This window comes from Lagenorhynchus albirostris, chromosome 20, assembly GCF_949774975.1.
Source record: "Lagenorhynchus albirostris chromosome 20, mLagAlb1.1, whole genome shotgun sequence".
In the NCBI taxonomy this organism is placed as follows: domain Eukaryota; kingdom Metazoa; phylum Chordata; class Mammalia; order Artiodactyla; family Delphinidae; genus Lagenorhynchus; species Lagenorhynchus albirostris.
In genome coordinates, this window is record NC_083114.1 from 47,628,102 (window position 1) to 47,639,197 (window position 11,096).

The 11,096-nt window shown below is 48.5% G+C and overlaps 1 protein-coding gene across 3 annotated transcripts in view; it reads right to left on the minus strand.

The window, feature by feature from the left end:
* Positions 1-2,120, minus strand: part of FOXK2 (forkhead box K2) — a 70,966-nt gene extending 68,846 nt beyond the window's left edge. Inside the window, exon 1 of one of the 3 annotated variants that reach the window (XM_060133566.1) lies at positions 1,708-2,120. In XM_060133566.1, the coding sequence (XP_059989549.1) occupies positions 1,708-2,120 (413 nt within the window). The remainder of the gene's footprint in view (positions 1-1,707) is intronic. The other 2 variants (XM_060133567.1, XM_060133568.1) reach the window with 2 other exon arrangements.
* Positions 2,121-11,096: the final 8,976 nt, after the last annotated feature.

Consider the following 11,096-nt stretch of genomic DNA (forward strand, 5'->3'; position numbering starts at 1 on the left):
TTTTTTTGTTTTGTTTTGTTTTTTGTTGTTGTTGGTTTTCTTTTTTTGGTCCCTGCCACGTGGCACGTGGGATCTTAGCTCCCCAGGATGAAACCCGCACCCCCTGCATTGGAAGCGTGGAGTCTTAACCCCTGGACTACCAGGGAAGTCCCCCCATCGCCCTTCTTACTCATCTCCTCTGAAAGCCTCACTCCACTCCTCAAAAGTCTGAATTCTGCTCCCTCGCAGAAAAATCAATTTATTTCCATGTTTGGTATGTCAACGCAAATGGTTTTGGCTGAATGGTAATAACAGAATTTTCTTTAAAAACCTCAAAGTCCTCAGAGTAAAAATATAATGCCCTTTGCTGTGATGCCAAGTTATTTGTAAACAACAAACCATCAAATTAAAAAGCTGCCATCAGGTCCCTACTATCGATTTTATGCAATCTATAGTACAAATACACACAAACAGCGTTCTGGTTTGAAAAATAACGTTCCCATCAAGATTTAAGGAACTAGCTGGTGCAGCTTTCCAGGCTAAACAGTAACACAGCACCCACATACAAAAGTGAAGAAATAAAGAAAAGCAAGAGCTCTTATCACCATCTCCAACAACTGAAAGCAGTCAAAAATTCCAGTTTATGGAGAAAGGTTCTACTTGGAATAATCTAGAAAGCCCCTGAGGAATAACTAGCATTTCCTAGAGAGCAAATTTGTTTTTCAAGCAGACTAAATGATAACTTCACAAAACCATAGAACCAAGCTGAACTGCTTTGTAGCAGGATTGACAGTTCCTCAAGAAGCTCACTTAATTATACTCTATAACACCTTATAAAAATTTCTAAATAATTGATTTTTTAAAAAGTATGTTTAAAGTATCTAGTTTTCCAACATTTTAAGGTTCAGAGCACAGATTTAAAAATCCATCATGCTTCAAGAGCTTTCAATTTTTAGGCTACAAAAAGCACAATGAGAAAAAGAACTCCTTTCAGCTTAAAAAACACACGCTTGAAATAATACACTACTGAAAACGTGTAGAACAAAAAGAAAGTAACAGATAACCCAACGGCAGTTAAGAAGACACAGATTTTTGTTTTGAGCAGTTCCACCAACCAGAGTTTTACATTTCTATTCCATACTACCTACATGCTAGTTACGAAAATTATATGCGAACTCCCAGAACACACAGAGTACCCCAGAAAACCTCAGCCCACGTGGACAGCTGCCTGAGCCTCCAGCTTTGGATAGGTGAGGATGGGGGTCCCAAGCAGGAATTGTAGTCTGTGTTCCGGTCGTGGGTACGGTGGATGAGGTCGGGACATTGGGGTCATGGACTGGGATCCGGTCGGGATGATGGGATCTGGGTCTGGTTCTGGCCGTAGAAAGAACGAACCCAGATGTCGGGATCTAGGTCCTGGTTGGGAAGATGGACAAGGGCTTGGGGTCGGAATGGGGCTCCGAGTCTGGGTCCTGACTGTGTCCTACTCGTGTATAGGTCCAGGCGGGGATCGCTGGCCGGGGACTGGGTCCTGTAGGTGGGGGCAGCAGATCCCGGGGGGTGGTCAGGACCCAAATCTGGGTCCTCCTGGTCGTGGGTGGGGGTAGGGGGGTCGTGGATCGCGAGTCGGTGGTCCGGGTCGGGGTAGAGGTCGTGGTCTGGGTTCCGGTCCCGCCGGCCAGGCCGCACCCCCGTCCGCCCGCCCCCCCCGGCCCGGGCCCCACTCACACGCGCGGCAGCTGCAGTGGCGGCGCCCCGCGCCTTTGGAACACGCCGTCCACGAACACGCCATTCTTGCCGAGGCAGCGCAGGTAGAAGTCGCCGCCCGCGTCGGGCCCGGGCTGCGCCGACGGCTCCGGGGCCGCCCCGCCATGGCCGCCGCCGCCCGGGGGCGTGAAGATCTCGAGGTGGCGCCGCGAGATGAAGCTCGAGTGGCCCATGCTCACGTCCACCGAGCCCTGCGACGAGTTGCGCCCGATGGTCACCGAGCGCTTCTTCATCAGGTACTCGAACTCGCGGCCCTCGAGGCGCGCCACGGCCCAGCCGCCCGGCGGGGATCCGCCGCCCGCGCCCCCGCCGCCCCCGGCGCCGCCGCCCGCGGGAGGCCCGCCCGCGCCCGGGAGCGCCGCGGCCGCCGCCATGGGCCTGCGAGGGCCCGGGCCGCCTTCCGCCGCCGCCACGGAGCTGAGGGCCGAGCGAGGCCGCCGGCCGGCGAGCGACGAGCGGCGGCGAGGGGCGGGACACGCGCGGCGCGCCGCGGGCCGGCGCCGGGCCCGTGACTGACGGCGGCACCCGCCTATAGCGGCGGGGCACGGCAGTGGGGCTACCAGAGGCTGGTCAATGGAGAGGCACGCCGGCCGTGCGCCCGCACGTCGGCCGCGGCGCCCGACGCAGGCGCGGCTTCTGGCGGCCTGGAAAACGCGGTACGGGACAGGACGGCCTTGGAGCCGCCGAGCCGACGCACGGAGCCGCGCAGAGCGGGGAACCAGGACGGGGCGGGGGCGGGGGCGGGGGCCGGGCCGGGGTCAAGGTCGGCGGGGGCAGGGGGCGGGGGCCCGCACACTCCGCACCGGCCCCGTGGTTTGCCGCTGCCGTGACGCGCGCATCCTCAAGCGTGGCCGGAGCCTGCCTCGTGTTACCAGCCGAAATCCACGCGTTTCCACGGTTGCAATGGCTGTGAGACCCCACCGCGAGTGTCTGCGGGCTGGCGAGGAGGGAGAGAAGAGTGGGGAGAGTCCGTGAGGAGGGTCCACGAGGCAGGGGGAGGGTCCTCCGGGAGGAGAGTGGGGAGGGCCCGCTGGGAGGGTCCAGGGGAGCGTGGGGAGGGGACGAGAGGAGGGGCGCAGGAGCGCGGGTCAGCGTCCCGACGCCGTGGGCCTGGAGTGAGCGGGAAGCTTCGAAGGCCGCAGGCAGGTCGGGCTCCGGTGGTGGCAGAGCCCGGCACTTGGTCTCTGTGTAAAAACCCATTCTAAAGAAATGGAAATTAACGTGCCCCTCTGAATGCGACATCTTCCTGTCTCATGTGCTGTAGATGTGTTTGTGGTTATAGTACAAACCCCCAGGGGTTAACACTGCTTTGAAACATAGGCCTGGCAGAATCTCCTAGACAGAAGAAAAGTAGTTTCGTTAAATACTTATTATATGTGGGAGAGATTTTAGGTGGTGTTGAGACGAGAATTTAAGTATTGGGTTTGGCCAATGAGTTCGTTCAGGTTTTCCATACGGGAAAACCCGAACGGACTTTTTGGCCAACCCATAATAAGTGGGGAACCTTTCATTTTCAAACAAAACACAGTCGATCAAAAGAAAGAGCATCCCATCAAGTATAACTGATGTTTTCAAACCAGTTGTCAAAGTGACCAGTGTGTTGTCCCGAGGTCCTGGTGCTCTGGTGGGGGACAACCACCACTCTGCCTTGCATTCGGAAGCTTCCGTGTGATAAAGTAACTGACTGTGTTCGGAGTATGTGTTGTGTGCTGTTGAACTTATGTAAGGCCGCTCACTAGAAACGTTCATTTGCTTTTCACATTTTTTCGTCAACACACAGTGTCCACCGCATGCAGGGAACCCAGGCCTATAGGTATGAAGAGGGTGAGTCTGTCCCATTGAACTGATGTGTCTCAACAATGTCCCTCCTATGTAGACACAAGGCCCCTTGATGAAAAGATGGACAATGCCAGGCAAGTGGAAATGGTAACAACCTCACGGTTCTGAGAAGGAAACCGGTCACCGACACTGGGATAGTCAGAAAAGGCTCCAGAGCAGAGGGGGCTTGTACCAGCCCTTCCATCCATTCCGAGTGCTCAGTAAGCACCCGTTGTATACCAGTCACAGGCCAGGGTTGGACAGAGAGCAGTGAGCAGACCCGGCAGCCACGTCCCATCAGCACGTGTGAAAGAAGGGGCCAAAAGGAAGCAGCATGCACGATCCATTGAGACAGAGGAAGAGCACCAGGAGATGCTCTCGGGGTTCAGCAGCATCGCTGCTCTTTACATGGAGCAGCTGAAAGCGGAGATGTGGAGGAGACACACCCCACCCAAAGGGCTTACAAACCTTTGTTCTCTCATCCTGGGGTGTGTCCATGCTGGACACAGGTGCAGGAAGAGAGCGAGACCACGGGGCACCTGCCCGGTGGGGCACCTGCCTGGTGGTGCTTACGGAGGACCCACAGTGCACGTGTGAACACATATAGGCACAGCCAAGGAGCAGCACATAGAGCAGAGTGAGAGGTCTGAGAGGTGGGCAGGAGGACCAGAGGAGGAGGATACCTCTGACCTGAGGCCTGAAGGACATGAGCCAGGGCCACAGTGACCTCTGGGCAAAGAGCAAGGGCAATGGCCCAGAGGCAGGAGTACTATATGCTCCGTGTGTCAGGGACCGGGGTGGGGGGCCCTGCATGAGGGGAGAGACAGCCAGGGAGCAATTCAGAGGCTGCTGCTCCATGGGGGCCCTTAGCACCTGAGATGGGAAACCACTGGGCATTTCAAGCAGTGAGCAACATGATCCAATTTAACTTTTACAAAGATCAACCTTTCTGCTGTGTGGGACAAAACTGAAAACAGGGAGGCCCATTTGTGTCTCACAATGATTCAGGCGACAGAAAAGGGTAGTTGGACTCATGATCCTCAAAGCTTTTTGCGTAAGCACCCAACAAACTATTAGTTTTGTGAAAATTTGTAAGCTTACACATTTAAGATAATAGCAAAAATTTCCACCATGTTTAAATAGTTGCAATAGATACAATTTCCCAAATATTAGAAATACTGCCTTTTAAAATAAAATCATGGGGCTTCCCTGGTGGCGCAGTGGTTAAGACTTCGCCTTCCAATGCAGGGTGTGCGGGTTTGATCTCTGGTCAGGGAGCTAAGATCCCACATGCCTCGCAGCCAAAAAACCAAAACATAAAACAGAAGCAATACTGTAACAAATTCAATAAAGACTTTAAAAAGGGTCCACATCAAAAATTAAAATTCAAGTTTTGATTAAGACTAAAGAGTTGAATTATATTGGAGATTTGTCTCCATAATGTCTAAGGCTTTTTTTCCCTGACAATTAGTCCATATATCCAGTGATGAGAATTACTAGAATGAGGCAGGGTACAGAATCGGTATTATCCCTATTTTTTTCATAAGTGTATACACATAAGTAAACAGAACTGGGGGAAGTTTTATTAAAGCAACCTAACTGTTCTTTGAACCTCTTCTGTCTGCAGGTCCTACATGAGAGCTGAACAGAGATTGCAGAGGTCCTGCAGGACTGGGAGATGTTGAAGCAAAGAGAAGAGATCTTGGTGCAGCCCAAGCAAACAGCTGGGACACCAGAAAGGCCACACGCTAGAAAACTGAATACAGCTGAAGAGAGGAAGTTTAAACTCAAAGTCACATCACTAGAAATCATCTGAATCAAAACACAGGGAAAGGGACTTCCCTGGTGGCACAGTGGTTAAGAATCTGCCTGCCAATGCAGGGGACACAGGTTTGTGCCCTGGTCTGGGAAGATCCCACATGCCACAGAGCAACTAAGCCCATGTGCCACAACTATTGAGCCTACATGCCACAACTACTGAAGCCCGCGTGCCTAGAGCCCGTGCTCCGCAACAAGAGAAGCCACCACAATGAGAAGCACATGCACCGCAATGAAGAGTAGCCCCTGCTCGCCACAACTGGAGAAAGCCCACGCACAGCAACAAAGACCCAACGCAGCCAAAAATAAATAAAGTTATTTAAAAAATGAAAATAAGGAAAAAAGATAACAGAAAAGAGTATTAGAGACCCATGACAAGATCAGAAAGGTCTAATGTACATGAAATTGGACTCTTAAAAGGAAGGAAAAAGAAATGGAACAGAAGAAAATTCTTTTTTATAAATTTATTTTTGGCTGCGTTGGGTCTTCGTTGTTGCACGCAGGCTTTCTCTAGTTGCAGCAAGTGGGGGCTACTCTTCGTTGCAGTGCACAGGCTCCTCCTGCAGTGGCTTCTCTTGTTGCAAAGCATGGGCTTTCGGCATGCAGGCTCAGTAGTTGTGGCTCATGGGCTTAGTTGCTCCATGGCATGTGGGATCTTACTGGACCAGGGCTCGAACCCATGTTCCCTGCATTGGCAGGCGGATTCTTAACCACTGTGCCACCAGGGAAGCCCCCAGAAGAAATTTTTAAAGAGAGAATGTGTACAGATTTTACAAATTGGTGAGAATATACCAACCCACAGATCCAAAAAGGTTAGCAAAAATAATATATAAAATATATATTAGGGCTTCCCTGGTGGCACAGTGGTTGAGAGTCCGCCTGCCACCTGCTGCCTGCTGATGCAGGGGACACGGGGTCGTGCCCCGGTCCAGGAGGATCCCACATGCCGCGGAGCGGCTGGGCCCCGTGAGCCACGGCCGCTGAGCCTAAGTATCTGGAGCCTGTGCTCCGCAACGGGAGAGGCCACAACAGTGAGAGGCCGCGTACCGCAAAAAAAAAAAAAAAAATATATATATATATATATATATATATATTAACATACATAATATATATGCCAAAAATACAATAGAGGAGATGAAACAAAATTTTTAAAGTACATGAATAATTTAGTAGAAGGCAAAAGAGAAGGAATAAAGGGCAGATGGAACAAATACACAACAGCAAGGTGGTGGCTTTAAACCCAACCATGTCAATCATTACATTAAATGTAAATGTACAGAAAACTACAATTACAAGTCAGAGACTTTAGAATTCCCTGGCCGCCCAGTGGTTAGGACTCGGTGCTTTCACTGCTGTGGCCCCAGGTTCAGTCCCTGGTTGGGGAACTAAGATCCGGCAAGTCGAGCAATGCAGCCAAAAAAGAAAAAAGTCTGAGACTTTAGACTGAAGGGAAAAAAAAAAAAACCCACCTAATGTAAATGAGTTTACAAAATCCTGAGCAGATATAATAATATAACTGCCTAATGTTCAAAGCAAAAACTGACAGAACCAAAAGGAAAAATAACCCACTAATAATAGAGTTTGAGATTTTAACACGTTGCTATGTAATTAATGGAAACAAGCAGGCATAAAAGTCAGTCAGGATATAGATTTAAATACTTATTAACTAACTCAGCCAGTTACACTCCATAAAAATGATTATGTACCCTGACCATCAGAACTCTGCAGTGGTCCAGCCACATTGTGTGCCAGCAGAGTAAGAAGGAAGAAGGCACTGGGGAGAAGGCTCAGATTTCCACCTGGGTCTTTCCACTAACTGATGAGTGGTGTGGTCTGGGCCCCACCGTCTTGTCCACATTCTCAGTTTCCTCACCTGCAAGGTGAGCCACAGCACGGGCTGCTCTCAGAAGCCTCTTCCAGCTCTAACCCTCCATTCTGAGGAAGCTCTAGGGGCTACCCCAGGATGCTCCCCCACTTGAAAACCCTCTTTTTAGAATAAAACGAGATTCAAACAAGGCCTGACACCTCCAGTGTTTATGTTGGGGCTGTCCTGACGGAACCTGCTATCAAAATTGTCTGTGATTCAGTTAACAAACTCTTGTGCAGCGTTCTCTGCATGCCAGGTACTGCTCTAAGGACTCTAGATACAGGCTCAGGCCATCCTCATGATACACGTCTAGTTGATAGATGCTCTGACTGCCCACATATTACTCCTCGGAGGCACAGAGAGGTTGACTAACTTGCCCATGTCAGCACACCAATCTGTTCTTTATCACTTCATTGGAGAAGCAAAAACAAGGCTTCCTGTGTGCCACTCACAATAAAGAGGGTGCATATTGATGATATAATAATCATGAATTTTGATACTCTAAGAAACAAAAATTCAGATTAAACTCCAGCACTGCAACTGGTGTCATTTAACAAAATAATATGAACAACTTGTGATGAGAAGTCCTGTGATCTTGAGAATGTAACACCAGTTTTCATAACTTTTCCTAGTAAAAAACCTTCAGAAGGGGCTTCCCTGGTGGCGCAGTGGTTGAGAGTCTGCCTGCCGATGCAGGGGACACGGGTTCGTGCCCCGGTCCGGGAAGATCCCACATGCCGCGGAGCGGCTGGGCCCATGAGCCATGGCCGCTGAGCCTGTGCGTCCAGAGCCTGTGCTCCGTAATGGGAGAGGCCACAACAGTGAGAGGCCACAACAGTGAGAGGCCCGCGTACCGCAAACAAACAAACAAACAAACAAAAAAACCTTCAGAAGTTCATGGTTAGACACCAGATGGAAGCCAGACCCAACAGTCTGTGTTTCCTCCCTGTCCGGCTCCTGCCCAACTTTCCCCATTTCTTCCCACTGCACCCAGGTGGCATGGAGGACCTGTGCCCACCAGCCCTTCAGCTCCACCTGTGCCCAACTCTACCCCGACCACCACCTGCCCGTTGATTCCTGCATTCCACCTTTGTTCATCAGCTGCCTGCACTCAGCACTCCTCCCGCCTATCCAATTCCCTCTCCCTGCACGAAGTATTCCAGTGCTGCAGCAACTCTGCTAGGCTCTCCAGGGCCCCGGACTTCCTAATTTGTGTGTTCTGTGACACTCAGTAACATACTGCCTACCTTGCATTGTTACTTACTTTCCATACTGTTACTTTTCACTAGTGTGTAGTGTATGTCTTGTCTCCCTGACACTATTACTGCAAACTTTGAGCTGCCACTCCCAGTGACAGGCATTCAGCGCACAGCTGCCTCAGGAAATCATGCAGCTCTAACTATCTGACTGGGCTGCCAGGTGCTGCTTTCAGCTCTGTCCTTGGCTGTGGGTACCCTAACCATTTTGACAAGATGGAAGCAGCACTTCGAATTGCATGGAAAAAAATGTACTCTACAGAGAGGAGACAAATATTCTTATTTTGGCCAAGCTTTCAGAGGAAATATAAGGTATGTTCATTAAAACATGGCCCTGCTGGTAGTCAGTACTGGAAATTCAAAAGGTATTACCTTGGATAAAAGATTAATTTCACATTTCTGGTTCTCTTTACAGAAAACACAAATACCACGGAATAAATAAGTCATAGTATCATAAACTTTTTGCTACCCAGGATTCTGAGACGAATGAAATGTTCCATTTGATCACACATCCTCGGCTCTGAGGCAGGAAAATGGCTGTTCCTATGTTCCTACCTCAGCATCACAGAGCTGGCAGGTAGTAGGTATTTCATATATTTGTCAAACCACGGAGCTGAATTGAGGCCCACTTGATAAAGAAATCCAAATTTATCATATGATGATATCACTTATATGCGAAATCTAAAATATGACACAAATGAACTTATCTACAAAACAAACAGAGTCACAGACGTAGAGAACAGACTTGTTGCCAATGGGGAGGGAGGAGTGGGGAAGGAAGGGTTGGAAGTTTGAGGTCAGCAGATGCAAACTGTTATATATATAATGGATAAACAACAAGGTCCTACTGTATAGCACGGGGAACTATATTCAATGTCCTGTGATAAACCATAATGGAAAAGAACAGGAAAAAGAATGTATATATGTATAACTGAATCACTTTGCTGTACATCAGAAATTAACACAACATTGTAAACTATACTTCAATAAAATAAATTTTAAAAAATTTATCATATGACTGTGAAGTTTCAAATAGTTGTGATACAGTCACAACAACCTGACATCAAAACCTTACTGACGTGACTTTTCTTGACAATTCAGGAGGCATTTCACGATCTCATGGTGCCCATGATCATAATTACAAATACCGTTTTTTCACTGGCATGATATATGTGGAAAAGTACCTGCCAACGTGGAGTTCATCCTGATTGGTTTAGTTAACTATATTGGTATAGATCATTAAACAAAAGTAGTGTATTCTTGAATACTGATTTGCTAAGTTGGTTATATGGCCCAATTGATCTATAGAGTCAATATCATCCCAATCAAATCCCCAGCTAGCTTGCTTGTAGGAATTTACAAGCTGATTCTAATATTCATATGGAAGTGCAAAGGATCAAAATGATCTTGCAAAAGAAGAACTAAGTTTGAAGGATTTACAGCTATATTAATACAAATTAAAATAAAGCTGTAATAACCAAGTGAATATAAGATGCCTTCTCTAATTCAGCCTTTAACAAAAAGCTAATAAAATACAGTATAGCTATAGTAATCAAATCAACATAAAACTATACTAATTAAAATTGTGTGGTACTGGTGTAAGAGTAGACAAATCAGTGGAACACAATAAAAAGTCCAGAAATAAACCTCCACATACAGAATCAATTGATTTTCAACAGAGGTGCCGAAGTTACTCAGTAGGGAAAGGGCAGTGTGACATAATAAATATACACCTGGCCTGTGCCCCTGGCTCCTGACACAGAGCTCCTAAATCCCTTGGAATTTCCTGGGTGATAGGAGCATCTTTTGTTCTAATGAGGCAACTCTGGGTGGGCTCCTGGATGGGGGCTGGTCACCAGAAAGACCGAGCCAGGGTTAGAAGCGGAAGTTTTAGCCCCACCCCCATCCTCTGGGAGAGGGGCTGGAGATTGAGTTAATAATTAATCATGACTATATGATGAAACTTCCATAAAAGTTTCTAAACTATGGGGTTCAGAGAGCTCCCAGGTTAGTGAACACATGCATGTGCCAGGAGGGTAGTACCTCAACCCCAAACAGGCAGAAGCTCCATTTAAGACCCTTCTGGAACTCTCATACATCGTTTACAGTAAGAACATACAATGATGCAGCCACTTTGAAAAATGGTCTGACAGTTCCTCAAAAGGTTAAACATAGAGCTACCACATGACCCTGCAATTCTACTTCTAGACATATACCCAAGAGAAATGAAAAAGTATGCCCATACAGAAAACTGTACATGAATGTTCATAACAGAATTATTCAAAATGGCCAAAAAGTCAAAACAACTAAAATGTCCATCAACTGAAAAATGGACAAAAAAGTGTGGTATATGGGGACTTCCCTGGTGGTGCAGTGAATAAGAATCCGCCTGCCAATGCAGGTGACACAGGTTCGAGCCCTGGTCCGGGAAGATCCCACATGCTGCGGAGCACCTAAGCCGGTGTGCCACAGCTACTGACCCTGCCCTCCAGAGCCCGAGAACCACACCACTGAGCCTGAGCACCACAACTACTGAAGCCCACGTGCATAGAGCACGTGCTCTGCAACAAGAGAAGCCACCGCAATGAGAA